This window comes from Bos mutus, chromosome 20, assembly GCF_027580195.1.
Source record: "Bos mutus isolate GX-2022 chromosome 20, NWIPB_WYAK_1.1, whole genome shotgun sequence".
Taxonomy (NCBI): domain Eukaryota; kingdom Metazoa; phylum Chordata; class Mammalia; order Artiodactyla; family Bovidae; genus Bos; species Bos mutus.
Window position 1 is genome coordinate 36,706,980 of NC_091636.1, and position 17,102 is coordinate 36,724,081.

Consider the following 17,102-nt stretch of genomic DNA (forward strand, 5'->3'; position numbering starts at 1 on the left):
GGGCCATGGAACACTATTAATTCAGATTAGCTGCTATATTTGTTTTCCTAAAGCTAAAGTAAAAAATATGACTATAAACACATATAATTTAAGTATTTGGAAAGATAGTAAGACAAAGATAAAAGAAAAAACTATATAATTCTATTTACCATAAATTTTAACCAAATATACTATCCTGTTTCAGTCATATTCTGTATAGTCTCAATTTTTAGTTCATTTTAGATCAACTTATTTTCTAAACTGCACAATGAATGCAAAATTATATCTTTTGTCTATTATTTTAAAGATTAACTCTAGGAAACATAAAATATCAAAGAATATGAATAGCAGTTGTGAAAGGCAATGAAGTAAATTACAAATATCAGAAAATAAAAGGATGAAAACCAAAATAACCTAAAAACAAAGACATTCTTTTTTACCTAAAATATAATAGCATTTCACCTAAATAACACGATATAAATGTTTTTATTTTAAAGATTTTTTCACTGCAATTTTCTCTGTAGTATTACAAATAACTCATTCTTATAAATTACTCAATACTAAAAATGAACCATACAACATAACAATATAGGAAAAAGCTGTTCAAATATTCCCTGTAATTTTCTTGAATCCTAAGCCAACAAATATAATTCAAAAGAATCTTAATAACCATTTAATCAATTTTTTCAGTTATTACTACCAAAAAACCATCATTTAAGCAACAAATTTATATAAGCTATTAGATTCAGATGGAAATCAGCCTTTACTATAAAAAGTAACAAACATTAGAGTCATTTGAGTCCACTTAATAGCATCAATCTGATCCACTGTGCTCCCTAATAAACTCTACTGGAATTCATACCAACTCTCATTTTTACAGCTTTCATACTTATTTAAGCAAACCTTGTATGTCAGCTGAATTCAAAGCAAAGTTGAGAACAAGAACATATAAACATAAGGATTCTTAATATCCCATCTCTTACTTTACTGGCAAAACTACTACAATACAAATGTTAAAGAAAATACTGAAATACAAAAATGTATCAGATGAATCATCAACAATACTCACGCATCATTTGAGCAAGTCATAAATTCTCCCTTTATTTTGGGATGCCATGACCCAGTATGAAGCATTGCTGTGTGACCCTTAAAAAAAAAATACAAAAAAGGGGAAAAAATCCTTAAAAAATGTAAAAATAAACAAACTGACCAAAAGTTGACATATTCTGCTTAAAAGTAACACTTCTTAGTCCTCTCCAAGGCACACTATTTTAATTACAAACTGATATTATTTTCAGTTTTATTTCATAATGTTTTGTTTATTTCATTTTGTTTATTTTCATTTTAATTCACCATGTAACCCCTTCTGCCCAGGATTCAGTACAGTGCTTATATATAACAGATGCTTAGAAAGAAAGGAAAGAGAGGGGAAAATGACAGCTTCTTTTTAGGAAAGAAGTAAAAAGAAAATTCACAACAAGAAAGACAATGGGAAAAAGTCAGTGGGAAAGAATTAAGGAGAATAGGAAGTATTAAAGGTAAACAAGACAAAAGCAAGAGGATGGGGGTGGGGTGGGAAATTCCCACTTCTTTAAAATGTGTATGTGAAAAAAGAAAAAGCATCTTTAAAATGATTCAGGAAGATTAGCCCAACTAAGCATGGAGCATGATATAAAAACACTGTAAATAAAACAATGTGATGTTGGTATAAAAACTGACATTCTCACAAAATCCATCACAGAATATATATTTCAAACACAAAACACACATACGTGCACTCACACATTTCCCTCCTTAGGTAGCAAAGTTAGAGCGGTCTCATACAATAATTCAGGTTCAGTTCTGGATGGATGAAACTGGAACCTATTATACACAGTGAAGTAAGCCAGAAAGAAAAACACCAATACAATATACTAACGCATATATATGGAATTTAGAAAGATGGAAACAATAACCCTGTGTACGAGACAGCAAAAGAGACACCGATGTATAGATCAGTCTTATGGACTCTGTGGGAGAGGGAGAGGGTGGGGAGATTTGGGAAAATAGCATTGAAACATGTATAATATCATGTTTGAAATGAGTCGCCAGTCCAGGTTCCATGCAGGGTACTGGATGCTTGGGGCTGGTGCACTGGGACGACCCAGAGGGAGGGGAGGGGAGGGAGGAGGGTGGAGGGTTCAGGATGGGGAACGCAGGTATACCTGTGGCGGATTCATTTCGATATTTGGCAAAACTAATACAATTATGTAAAGTTTAAAAATAAAACAAAATTTAAAAAAATAATAAATAAAGCTAATAACATGATCCAGCAAAAAAAAAAATAATAATAATAATTCAGGTTCAAATGGGGCAGAAAAGAGCCTAATACTTTTTAGTGTAATAATTGCAAGGCCTCTTATTCTGAAAGGGTCCAAAACAAAGCTAAACTCAAACCAGTAAAATGTGCATATCTAAATGACTTAGAAGGAAAATAACTGTACCTCTCTGGAAACACTGAACTAGAACTGGAGTACCCACACATGGGCCTGGAGATCATCTCTAGTTCAAGCCTCAATAGTATCTGGCCAACTCCTGACTTTCTGCTCATGTCAACAAGGTACAAATAGCGACCAGGGATCTGGATCTCGTCCTGCAGTAGGAAAAAAAGGACTGAAGAAGTGAGGGACTAGCTAGAAAGTTTGAGATTCCACTTTCCCTTTCTCAGCTGAATATATATATAGTCTACTATCAACTTTGATATTTCCATGTAAGAGGCATTTCAAACATAACAGGTTCAACAAAGTAATCTTGATACTTTTTTTTTATTTTAATATTTTTTTGTTTTGATTTTTTTTCTGTAGTGCAATGTATTTTATTCATTTTTTTTTTACTTTACAATATAAAAAAAAACTTTTTCTTTTATATTGGAGTAGAGCTGGTTAACAATGCTGTGATAGTTGCAGGTGAATAGGAAAGGGATCCAGCCATACATATACATATATCCATTCTCCCCTAAAATCTCCTCTCATCCAGGCTGTTACATAGCATTGGGCAGAGTCTTGATTCTTATTGCCCACTTCATTTACAATAAACTTCTTTCCTAGTTGCTAAAGCTACAAGCTTGGAAAGAAATGCCCGACTCTCTGCCACCCCATGGACTGTAGTCCACCAGGCTCCTCTGTCTACAGAATTCCCCTGGCGAGAATACTGGAGAGGGTTGCCACTTCCTTCTTCAGAGGATCTTCCCAACCCAGGAATCAAACACGGGTCTCCCACATTGCAAACAGATTCTTTACCATCTGAGCCACCAGGGAAGCCACAAACTGGGAAGTAATCCTTAAATAGTCCAATAACCATAACCCCTAAACCCTCCTCTCTATATACACCCAGATCCAATCCACTAGCTAGTCCTGTCAGTTCAGCCCCAAACACATCTCAAATCTATCCACTTTTTTCCTTTTCCACTACTACAACTCTTATATGAACCAATATGTCTCTACATCAGTTATTATGCAGTATGATAGACCTGTTACTAGTCTTTCTACTTTTACTCTTGTCTAATGTGCTCCACAAAACAATCAATACAGTCCTTTAAAAATATGTTTTTTAAACTGCCACTGCTTTTTATCCTCCACTGGCTTTTCAACCTCTTTACATAGTGTACAATAACTGACATTTTCCACCCCAGCTTTCTTTACAACTTCACTTACTTTGTGCTCCTTCTTGCCAGAACTCACTACACCTCACTGGTCTTTCATTTCCTCTGATACATGAAGCTCTTTCCCCACAGCAGAGCCTTTAAACCTGCTTTTCTGTCCACTAGAAAGCTCTTTTTCTGCTTCTACGTGACTGGCTTCTCCTCACTCTTTCAATCTCAGTTTACATGCCACTTATACAAGTAAGTACTGTCTGGCCCTCTAGCTAAGTGAGTATGGCTCGCTCCACTCTTCTCGACCAGACTACCTGTCCATTTCCTTGATAACACTCACCATAATTTGTAATGCTATATCTATTAACTTCTTGATTCTTGACACTGTGTTAATGTTTTACATATTCAAAAAATAAGGATGGAAGAAATCTAAAGCAAAATAAACAGAAACAAGTGAACACCACTGCATTTCAAATGAATAACAAATACACTGAAAAGACAAAAAAAAGGTAATAACCCAAGAAACTATAAACCCTGTAGTGGGTTGAATGGTGCCCCCCCAAAAAAATACATGTCTACATCCTAATAGCTGGAACCTGTGAATGGACCTTATTTGGAAAAATAACACTTTCAGATATAATTAAGAATCTCTGGATTGTCTGGGTCAGCCCTAAATCTGGTAAAAAGTATCCTCAAGTATCCTTATAAGACACAGAAAGAAGAGAAGAAACAAAGAGGAGAAGATGGAAGCAGAGACTGCAGTTTCACAGCCACATGCCAAGGAATGCCTAGAGTCACCAGAGGCTAAAAAAGGCAAGAAACAATTCTCCCAAAGCCACTGGAGGGAACGTGGCCATCCAATACCTTGATTTCAGGCTTCTGGCCTTCAAAATTTTTAAAGAACAAATTTCTACTGTTTTAAGCGAGCAACTGTGTGGTAATCTGTTACAGTAGTCCTTGCTGTTGTTGTTTTAGTTGTTAAGTCGTGTCCGACTCTTTGTGATCCCATAGACTGTAGCTTGCCAAGCTCCTCTATCCATGGGATTTTCTAGGCAAGAATACTGGAATGGGTTGCCATTTCCTTCTCTGGGTGATCTTTCAAACCCAGGAATGGAACCGGGGTCTCCTGCATTGGCAGGCAGATTCTTTACCACTGAGCCACCAGGTGTGATCACAATGGTGTGATCACTCATCTAGAGACAGACATCCTGGAATGCAAAGTCAAGTGGGCCTTAGGAAGCATCACTACTAACAAAGCTAGTGGAGATGATGGAATTCCAGTTGAGCTATTTCAAATCCTGAATGATGATGCTGTGAAAGTGCTGCACTCAACATGCCAGCAAATTTGGAAAACTCAGCAGTGGCCACAGGACTGGAAAAGGTCAGTTTTCATTCCAATCCCAAAGAAAGGCAATGCCAAAGAGTGCTCAAACTACCACACAATTGCACTCATCTCACACGCTAGCAAAGTAATGCTCAAAATTCTTCAAGCAAGGCTTCAACAGTATGTGAACCATGAACTTCCAGATGTTCAAGCTGGATACAGAAAAGGCAGAGGAACCAAAGATCAAATTGCCAGCATTCATTGGATCATTGAAAAAGCAAGAGAGTTCCAGAAAAACATCTACTTCTGCTTCACTGACTACGCCAAAGCCTTTGACTGTGTGGATCACAACAAACTGTGGAAAATTCTGAAAGGGATGGGAATACCAGACCACCTGACCTGCCTCCTGAGAAATCTGTATACAGGTCAAGAAGCAACAGTTAGAACTGGACATGAAACAACAGACTGGTTCCAAATCCAAAGGAGTACGTCAAGGCTATATATTGTCACCCTGCTTATTTAACTTATATGCAGAGTACATCATGCAAAATGCCAGGCTGGATGAAGACAAGCTGGAATCAGGATTGCTGGGAGAAGTATCAATAACCTCAGATATGCAGATGACACCACCCTTATGGCAGAAAGTGAAGAAGAACTAAAGAGCCTCTTAATGAAAGTGAAAGAGGAGAGTGAAAAAGCTGGCTTAAAACTCAACATTCAGAAAACTAAGATCATGGCATCTGGTCCCATCATTTCATGGCAAATAGATGGGAAAACAATGGAAACGGTGAGAAACTAGTTTTGGGGGCTCCAAAATCACTACAGATGGTGACTGCAGCCATGAAATTAAAAGATGTTTGCTCCTTGGAAGAAAAATTATGACCAACCTAGACAGCATATTAAAAAGCAGAGACATTACTTTGCCAACGAAGGTCCGTCTAGTCAAAGCTATGGTTTTCCAGTAGTCATGTACGGATGAGAGAGTTGGACTATAAAGAAAGCTGAGTGCTGAAGAATTGCTTTTGAACTATGGTGCTAGAGAAGACCTTCAGAGTCCCTTGGAGTGCAAGGAGATCAAACCAGTGAATCCTAAAGGAAATCAGCCCTGAATATTCATTGGAAGGACTGATGCTGAAGCTGTAATACTTTGGCCACCTGAAGCAAAGAACTGAGTCATTGGAAAAGACCAATGTTGGGAAAGATTGAAGGAGGGAGGAGAAGCGGATGACAGAGGATGAGATGGTTGGATAGCATCACCAACTTGACAGGCATGAGTTTGAGTCAGCTCCGGGAGTTGGTGATGGACAGGGAAGCCTGGCGTGCTGCAGTCCATAGGGTTGCAAAGAGTCGGAAACAACTGAGTGACTGAACTGACTGAGCCACCAGGGAAGCCCTACAGTATTGCGGTGTACATGCATGCTAAGTCGCCTTCAGTCATGTCTGACTCTTCGCAACCCGATTGGCTGTAGCCTACCAGGCTCCTCTGTTCATGAGATTCTCCAGGTAAGAATACTGGAGTGGGTTGCCATGCCCTTCTTCAGGGAATCTTCCCAACCCAGGGATCGAACTCATGTCTGCCTGCATCTCCTGCATTGCAGGTGGATTCTTTACTCACTGAGCCACCTGGGAAGCCCACAGCAGTCCCAGAAAACTACTAATACATACTCAGTCTCAAGACCAAAAGAACTGCAAATGAGTACTGCTTTCCAGTTAATATATTTGTTCCTTTTTTGCAAATGGTATGCATTAACAATTCTAAAACTGCTTTCAATATAAATGAAGATTTAAGCAAATGAGGAAATATGTTGGAGATAACAGGAGTTGAGTTTCTAGCTGTTGGAGAAGGAAGTTACTAAAGTGCAAAAAGGGGAAGATTAGAATGAACTCTGTGGTGTTTGAATGAAACTGGGGATATCAATACAAACTCATGGTTTTTAATAGGTAAATGTAAATACAGGGGTAAATGTACATTTCTAAATTATTCTCTCACTTTACATGATGGAAATGTCTAGAAACAATAACATCTCAGCAAACCTAGTGAAGAGATCCTGGTTGCCAAATATTCTCCCCTAAAGGAACCAGGGCTCCTTGGAGAAATGATTCTTTCTGGGGCTGAGGTAGGAAAAGTACAAGATGAATACAAAATATTTGGTTATCTTAAAAAAATAAGAGAGTGTTGCAAACATGATGAGGATATGCTAAAAAGATAAAATGCAAATTGGAGGGGCCTTTCACAAGTTAAACCTGGGACAATTAGGGTATCAAAATAAATAATGAAAATAATGATTGTAAACCATTGTCTAAGAACCTTTGAAAGCATATTAATAAAGAAATAAATAAGAGAAAGTTCTTCCTTACAGAATGCTGATTAATAAATATAAGATAAATGATAGAAAAATTTTTGCACAATTTTGCAATCATCAGAGTAATATTCAATAACTGATTCAAACAAAACCATCAATGGACTCTAAAACCAATGGAGGAAAGTCTGATAATGAACAGGATAATGCCATGGTCTCAAGATTTCCCTGCAAATTACATAGCAATTACAAAAAGGTAATAGCAACTCTGTACTAAAAAAATTTGGTAGGTATAAGGTACTTTCTGATATGAAGAAGCAAGGAGAGTAAAATATTATTTTGGGGTAAGTCCTTCTAGAAATGCATACCCTGACTCTAATTATGAGGAAAAACAGACAAAACTGAATTTTACATTTTACAAAATAATGTGGGTTGTAGTCTTCAAAAAAAATCAAAGTAAAAGAAGTTGGCGGGGTGGGGAGGTATAGGAACTACTCCCAATTAAAGGAGACAAAGGGTATGAGGATCAAACTGGTGAGAAAATAATTATGAGGGAGATCATGGAGCTAACTGATGAAACTATTGATTATGGATTAAATAACAGTATTTTATCAATATTAAATTCATGATTATATAAGAAGATGAAACGTTATTAGGAAAACCAAACTAAAGAATTAAGAACAAAGGAGCATGATGTTTGCAACTTATTTTCAAAAGTTGGGTGACATTAAACACACATACATAATTTTTATGTATGTGTATATGCATATATGCCTGAGTGCCTGGGGGATGTATAAGTAGGGAGGAAGAAGGGAGAGAGAGGAGAAGGAGGGACAGTGTTTGTGTTAGTTATGGGAGAAAGGGAGGAAGAGATGGGGGGATAAAGCAGTGGGACAAAATGTCAGCAATTGGTGATTCTGAAAAAAAGAGTATAAAGCAGCTCTGTGTACTATATTTTACAACTTTTCTGTAAATTTGAAATTACACCAAAATAAATACTTGAAAAAATATATATGTTCTGGCTGCTCTCTGAAAAGTCTGTTGCAAAAACAAAAGAGGAATATTGGCTTCCCTGGCCCTACACCAGGGAAAGGCCAGTAACAAAGAAGCACCGCGCCTCCTCCCTGGACCCCAGAGCAGCAGAGACAGCAGCCCCAGTGAGGTGGAACACTTGACGTTCCTGCCTCTACCAGGCTAACGTTAGCGACTAAGCCGATCCCTCACCTAAGGCTTCTCACCACACAGCAGCATCTGTAGGACAGAACCTTCCTGATAGTGTGTGCTTTACATTGGGATTAATGCCAGCATGGAGTAGCAGCACTCCCTTTCCCACCAACTCACAGACGCAGCTGCTGTGTCCCACTGCTGTGTTCCCACTCCAGCTTTGCCCAGAGGCATACCCAGTTACAGGAACTACTACACAACATAAAAAGAGTAAGCTTCTGGTTTTCCAGCAAGAACATCAGAACAATAAACCTCTGACAACAGAGGGCAAAGGGGAAATTAAGGGCTTAAGAAGTAAGAAAGCTAGGACAAAAATATCATTTAAATCTGTATAAACAGTACTGAGCTCACTGCTGAGGTGAGCTCATATGTGTAATATGTGAAACCTGTCAGAAGCAACTTAAGAAAAGCACTGAGATCTCAAAACACCGCAGACTACCACCGAGGTTCCACATCATCTCCTGGGTAACATGCACACGAGACAAACCAGAATAGCATACAAAGGCATAAAGACTTCGGAAATTAAACTTACATCGGAAGTAAAAACAGCTAACATAAGGCAGGTCAGGACGTACAGTCTAAAATTAATCAGGTTGACTGTCAGCTAAAAAGAAACCACATATTCACAAAAGCAAAAAAAAAAAACTTCTAGCATTCTCCAGAAGTTTTAGACAGGAGCCTGCATCTCATAACACAATATTCAAAGTGTCAAGAATACAATCCAAAATTAAACATATAAAAAAATCAGGAAAACCTAACGAGCCCTCAAGGAATAAGATATGCTAAGTCACTTCAGTGTCTGACTCTTTGAGACCCTTTGGACTGTAGCCCTCCAGGCTCTTCTGTCCCTGGGGTTACTCCAGGCAAGAACACTGGTGTGGGCTGCCATGCTCCCTCCAGGGTATCTTCCCGACCCAGGGATCACACCCATGTCACTTATGTCTCCTGAACTGGCAGGCAAGTTCTTTACCACTAGTGTCACCTGGGAAGCCCCAGGAAGTAAGATGAAAGATGCCAACCACAAGATGACCTAAAAGTCGGAATTCTCAGAAAAATACTTTAAATCAGTGTTTACAATCATGATACAAAAAGGGAAAGCAGACAGTTTTGAAACAAAGGCAAAGACAGACATGCTCAGCAAAGAAAAACTAACTACTTTTTCAGAATGGAAATTTGTACTGAAAAACATAATAATGGAAGTTAAAATTCACTAGAGGGGCTTAACAGTAGAATGGGTACATTAGAGGACACAGTCAGTGAACTTGAAGACAGATAATTCAATTCAAACAATAGAAGAAAAAAAAATAGGGAGAAAATGAGCAGAATCATAAAGATGTTTGCTGCTGCTGCTGCTAAGTCACTTTAGTCGTGTCCGACTCTGTGTGACCCCATAGACAGCAGCCCACCAGGCTCCCCCGTCCCTGGGATTCTCCAGGCAAGAACACTGGAGTGGGTTGCCATTTCCTTCTCCAATGCATGAAAGTGAAAAGTGAAAGGGACGTCGCTCAGTCGTGTCCGACTCCTAGCGACCCCATGGACTGCAGCCTACCAGGCTCCTCCACCCATGGGATGCTGGAATGGGGTGCCTTTGCCTTCTCCAAAAGATGTTTGAGACTATATAAAAAGATTTAGTATTCCTGTTATATAAGACTCTTAGATGCAGAAAAATATTTGAAGAAATAATGCCTAAAAATTTCCAAAGTGTGGTGAAAAAAGTAAACATACAGATTTAAGAATCCCAGTGAAAACCAAACAAAATGAACTAACAACAAAAATTTTTAATGAAAGATATTTTTAAAGCACTAAGAGAAAAACTGTTGTTATTGTTCAGTTGCTCAGTCATGTCCGACTCTTCACGACCCCGTGGACTGAAGCACACCAGGCTTCCCTGTCATTCACCATCTTCCGGAGCTTGCTCAACTAATGCCATCCAAACACCTTTCTGTCGTCCCCTTCTCCTCCTGCCTTCAATCTTTCCCAGCATTAGGGTCTTTTCTAATGAGTCAGCTCTTCATATCAGGTGGCCAAAGTATTAGAGCTTGAGCTTCAGCATCGGTCCTTCCAATGAATAGTCAGGATTGATTTCCTTTTGGATGGACAGGTTGGATCTCTTTGCAGTCCAGGGGACTCTCAAGAGTCTTCTTTAACACCACAGTTCAAAACCATCAATTCTTTGGCATTAAGCCACCTTTATGGTTCAATTCTCATATCCATACATGACTACTAGAAAAACCATAGCTTTAACTAGACAGACATTTGTTGGCAAAGTAACATCTCTGCTTTTTAATATGCTGTCTAGGTTGGTCATAACTTTTCTTCCAAGGAGCAAGTGTCTTAATTTCATGGCTGCAGTCACCATCTCCAGTGATTTTGGAGCCCAAGAAAGTAAAGTCTGTCACTGTTTCCATTGTTTCCCTATCTATTTGCCATGAAATCATGGGACCGGATGCCATAATCTTCATTTTTTGAATGTTGAGTTTTAAACCAGCTTTTTCACTCTTCTCTTTCACTTTCACCAAAAGGCTCTTTAGTTCTTTTTCACTTTCTGCCATAAGGGTGGTGTCATCTGCATATCTGGGGTTATTGCCAAGTTAAGTGTACAGAAAATGTACTTTAGAAGCAAAGGTGAAATAGAGACATCCTAAGATGAAAGAAAACTAAGAGAACTTGTCACCAGTAGACCTGCTTAAAAAGAAATGCTACAGGGGGAATTTCCTGGCAGCCCAGCAGTTAGGACTTGGCTCTTTCACTGCCAGAGGCCAGGTGTGATCCCTAATCGGGGAACCAAGATACCACAAGCCTTACAGCATGGCCAAACTGTTTTATTTTTTAAAAAATAAAATGCTACCACAAAGTGAAAAACTGGTCATATAATTCATTTGGAAACTTTATTAAAAAATAAAAAATTTCAAGAATTATCTTATTATTTCAAGAAGATTTTTACTATTATTTTATTCTTATTTTAATTCTTATTGGTTTATTATTTCAAGAAATTTTAACTCAAGGATATTTGTGAAAAGAAAGAACAAAGTTGGAAGACTCACACTTTTCCATTTTTCAAAATTAATTACATGTTAATGTTAGTAGCAGCTTTATTCATAAAGCTTTGTTGGCAACACACATTTTGCCAATGGGACAGATGTTCAGTGAGAGGGAAAGAAGGAAATAAAGAAAATGTTTCAAGAAGGAGAGAATAATCAACTGTGTCAAACACTGCTGAGAGTTACAGTGTTAGGAGAATTGAGAACTGACCAACAGTTATGAATCACATGACTGTGGGGTGGTGTGAACAGATAAGTGACTTAGTGTTGAAGTGTGTGTTAGTCGCTCACTTCTGTCCGACTCTTTGCGAACCCATGGACTGTAGCCTGCCAAGCTCCCTGTCCATGGAATTCGTCAAGCAAGAATACTGGAGTGCATAGGCATTCCCTTCTCCAGAGGATCTTCCTAACCCAGGGGTCGAACCCAGGTCTCCCACACTGCAGGTGGATTCTTTACCATCTGACCCTGTGCACCTAAGGTACTAAAAGATAGTAATTAAACTGCCTGATAATAGATTAAAATCTGTAGAATTGTCAGAGATCCTATTCATCTCTTTCCAAAACAGAAATTTGTCTGTCTTGTCTTATTTAAGAAAAAAAAAGAAGAAGAACTTCTAGGGCCAAGCAGTAAATAAGTATCTGATCTAGTTAACCTCTGGCCCCAGAAAATAGCTCATCATTTGCAACAAAAGGAACACCTCAATATCCATGAGCCATGCCCTGCGTTCAGGGACTTCGATCCTAAAGTGCCTTGGCTTCCTCAATCTTGCACACGACTTCACACTTTCATTCTCCCTCTCAGTGTAACTCAGCTCCACTTCCACTGACGGCTCTTCCTGGCCCCTTAATTTAATGTGTAGCGGGCTTCCCTCCCAGTCAGTTCCTAGTTTACCATCTTCTTCTACTCCCAGACTCAGGAGTCACTGCTTCTGAGCACAACGGGCATAACTCAGTCCAGTTCTTTTTTTGCAGTATAGCTTTTGGGGGGTGGCTTTTTTCTAAATCGGAGGATAGTTGCTTTAGAATGCTGTGGTGTTCTCTGCCATACATCAATGCCAATCAGCTATCTATCTGTCTATCTATTTCTCCTCCAGTTTGGAATCTCACTTCCTATGCTTTGTCCTAACAGAAACCCAGCCTATGCAGGTCTTGAAGGCAGGCTCCAGAAGAGAGGTCTTTTACTGATACTTATTGATTAGAGTTGAAATATCATCTACAAATATAAAGTATATTTCTAACAGGACCAAAAGAAGATGATCCCTACTACAGAGGACATTAACATAAAACACAATCACCTTAGTTGTTGAGTACACAGAATATGAACACAAATAGTAAGCTAACTGAAGAAATACTAAAAGACTATGAATGCTGTTTCTTGTTTGTAAAGACAAGAGTATGACAAAGGCAATGGGAATGTTAAGTACCCTTGTGTTAAAACAGTGACCAAAATTAGTCATAATAGAAAATGAAGTTCAACTGAGGATTCTTAAATGAATCTAAACAGATTCAGTATCATGGCTCACATTAGTGGAAAAAAAATTTTAAGTGACACCTATTAAAGAACAGTCAGTGACTAAAACACTTTTTCATCAAATAAACTAGGTTTTCTCTCTTTCTCCTTTATCTAAACATAGGCACTCCTAGGGGAAAAAAAATTTCCTTCCTTTATTTAACAGTCTGGAAAGAGCCTAGTAGAAAGAATGAAGCATCTATTTACTTCTCATAATCTGCTAGACTGTGCATACAGAGAGGACGTTATCAAGCCATGACCACTATTGGTTTCCTCTAATTCACATGCACTCATGCTCTCCCGTGCACAGAGGTGTGCTGATCTACAGTTATCAATCCGTACCCCTGTGGCAGCCTCGTGACAAAAGCTGTGACCGCTGACCCACCACAGTGCCATTTGCAGTCACTGAATGAGGTGAGGCTCTGTGACCCATAAAATGAAAGTACCCATGTTTTTGGCATAGTGAGTTAACTAGCAGAGGCAACTCCTACGAAGAGAGGAAATGCCTCAGGGAATATACTATCAGCTTTAATCCAAAAGTTCTTCTTAACTGGAGTCCATTCATGGCTTCAGGAATCTTCAAACTTCCTAAAATTGTCAGCAAAATTTTGTGTCGGTATATTTTGCTGGAGAAAATGTTCATAGCCTAATTTTGGGGGTTGGCAACCTTCTTCTCTAATGGACTTGTTTTTCAGTCACTCAGTCATACCCAACTCTTTGCGACCCCATGGCCTGCAACACACCAGCCTTCCCTGTTGTTCACCTTCTCCCAGAGCTTGCTCAAACTCATGTTCATTGAGTTGGTGATGCCATCCAACCATCTCGTCCTCTGTCATCCCCTTTGCTTCCTGCCTTCAATCTTTCCCAGCATCAGGGTCTTTTCTAATGAGTCGGCTCTTCGCATCAGGTGGCTGAAGTACTGGAGCTTCAGCTTCAACACTGTCTTTCCAATGAATATTCAAGATTGAAATCCTTTAGGATGGAATAGATAGTAACTATTTTAGGCTTTCTGGGTCACATGGTCTTTGAGAGAACTACTCAAACTCTACCACTGTAAGCACAAAAGCAATCACAGACAACAATAAATGAACAGGCATGGCTGTGTTCCAGTAAAACTTTTATTTACAGAAACAGTGCAGGCTGGATTTGGACCACGGATTGCGGTCTGCCGAACCCTGTGTAATCCATCACACTCTTAGTCATTCCCTTCTATGAATCAAGGACTCTGAAATTCAAATCTTTCTAACTACTGAGCAATTTAAAAATACATTTGAAGATACCAAAGAGATAGATTCATTCTTCTTTGATCAACTCAACTTCAATGACCTCGTCTATAAGATACTGCAGTAGCTCCAACTATAGCTAACTCTGTCCACAGATGGTTCCTTTTCTGGAATCACGAATGTTCTTTTCAACATCCTAAATTTCAACCAATCACTCAACATAAACCTGAGTGTCCTTCTGCTGTACTTATAATGAACAACTTTTATTCTGGAATAAATCCCTCTTCCTCAGCATTGTATTCCCTTCAAACACCTCAGGCTCCTGAACAGACTCAAGAGGATCATAGCATGCGTACATACTAAGTCACTCAGTCATGTCCAGCTCTTTGTGACCCCATGGACTGCAACCCGCCAGGCTCCTTTGCCCATGGAATTCTGCAGGCAAGAATATTGGAGTGGGTTCCCATTTCCTTCTCCAGGGGATCTTCCCTACCCAGGGATCGAACCTGGGTCTCCTGCATTGCAGGCAGATTCTTTACTGTCTGAGCCACCAGAGAAGCCTTAAAAAAAGGTTTTGTCTGACTCTTTGTGATCCCATGGACTATACAGTCCATGGAATTCTCCAGGCAAGAATACTGGAGTAGGTAGCCTTTTCCCTCTCCAGGGGATCTTCCCAACCCAGGGATTGAACCCAGGTCTCCTGCGTTGCAGGCAGATTCTTTACCAGCTGAGCCACAAGAGAAGCCCAAGAATATCATACGAATATGCCAAAGACTCTCTCTTATAACTTAAGATTTTGTAACCCTGAATGCTCCCACAAGTCTTAGCAATTTTTCTCTCACACTATCAATATCTATTCTAAGCCTTTACTATTCTACATAAGGTCTCATTCCAACTTTTCCCAACACAAAACTAGGAAATGATTCAGTGGCTACATGGTGACACCTTCAACTTTTTATCTAAGGCCAACCACTTGTAACCGTACCTGCATATGAGCCCAGTCGCATCCCTCTATTTCCAATGTAAATAAATTTCCTTCTCCCACTCAAAGCTAAGTCTTGCTCTTATGTTTGATCTCCCACTCTACCACCTCCTTGGGGACTTTCATTATTACCTAGTATGTTTGGTATTTGCAAGACTGTATTACTTTCCTATTTCTGTGTAACAAATTACCACAAACTTAGGGGCTTAAAACAACTCTTAGTTTATTAGCTAACAGTTTGGGAAGTCAGAAGGCCAGTCACAATCCAGAAGGTTGAATTTTCTGCTTGGGGTCTCAGAGACTGAAATCAGGATGTTCGGAGGGCCACATTGCTTTGTGGAGGCTCAAGGGAGCATTCATTTCCAAGCTCATTCAGGCTGCTGGCAGAACCCAACTTCCTGTGGTGGCAGGACTAAGATGCCTATTTCATTGCCTCCGTCAGCTGGGAGCTGCTCACAGCATCAAGAAGCTGGGTGCCTTCCTCGCTACATGGATTCCTCCACCTTCAAAGCCAACAAACGTGAAACTTCTCTTCTTGAACCTGAATTAGACAAAGCCACTTCCAAAAACCTTTGCAAAACAATCCCTTCTTGACATATACACCCTACTATATATACAAGAGATTTACTAATTAAGGACCTACTTATACAGCACAGGGAACTCCACTCAGTACTCTGTAATGGCCTATATGGGGAAAGAAACTGAAAAAGAGTTGGATACATGTATATGTATAACTGATTCACTTTGCTGTATACCTGAAACAGACAGAACATTGTAAATCAACTCTACTCCAATAAAATTTTTTTAAAAAAACAATAGGGGGGTGGGAAATCCCTTCTTGATATATATCTCTTGCTGAAACAGCTAAGAAACAAAATCCTTAAGCTTCCTAGAAGTCAACTGGTTTGATTGTGAAAATAAAATCTGTGAGGCACATGCTTCATTTCTTGAAGGAGCCTTTAGTATAACTGAATATTCTGACCTTTTGATCTTTCTGAAGTTTTAGCAAAAGGTTATACAGCACACCCTAGGCTTTTTGTCTGTGTCACACTTTCAGAAGCAATTTCTTCACTTTAACATTCTTTGCCATATGGATAGGCTCAAAATTCACTCAATCATCTAGTATTCGTTTCTGTTTAACAAGACTTTTCTCAATTTACCTTTTGTTCTCATTTTTTACTATAAGTAGCAAGAAAAAACCAGGCAGTACTTTCAACATTTTGGCTGGAGATCTCCTTGGCTATAGCTATCTATCCAACGTCATCATTCAGGTTCTGCTTGCATATTCAAAGCCAGAAACGAGAATCCCTCTCGAGTCAAATCCCTCAAATTTTAAAATCTTTTTTGCCAGGAAGAAGGGCTCATCTGATTAGGCAGGATCCACTGAGGATAATCTTTCTTTCTTAAAGTTAACTGTGAAGACAATATAATCTAATTGCAGAAGGATCTCATTATACTCATGGGTCACATCCACACTCAAGGAGAGGGGCAGGGAATCTTGGGTGCCACATCAGAATTCTCCCTATAGGGACTATTATGTAGCAATTTTGAAATTACTTTCTATGTACTATAGGAGGTGTTGTTCAGTCACTAAGTCATGTCCAACTCTTTGAGATCCCATGGACTAGCAGCACACCAGGCTTCCCTGTCCTTCAGTATCTCCCAGAGTTTGCTCAAACTCATGTCCACTGTGTCGATCGATGACGCCATCCAACCATCTCATCCTCTGTCGCCTCCTCCTCCTCCTGCCCTCAATCTTTCCCAGCATCAGGATCTTTTCTAATGAGTCAGCTCTTCACATCAGGTGGCCAAAGAATCAGAGCTTCAGCTTGAGCATCAGTCCTTCCAATGACTATTCACGGTTGATTTCCTTTAGGACTGACTGATT

General features: G+C 39.2%; 1 protein-coding gene across 1 annotated transcript in view; it reads right to left on the reverse strand.

The window, feature by feature from the left end:
• The window catches only part of WDR70 (WD repeat domain 70), a 278,708-nt gene that overhangs the window by 171,611 nt on the left and 89,995 nt on the right, over positions 1-17,102 (reverse strand). The window contains exon 9 of the mRNA XM_005898536.2: positions 1,049-1,125. Within this exon, the coding sequence (XP_005898598.2) occupies positions 1,049-1,125 (77 nt within the window). The remainder of the gene's footprint in view (positions 1-1,048; positions 1,126-17,102) is intronic.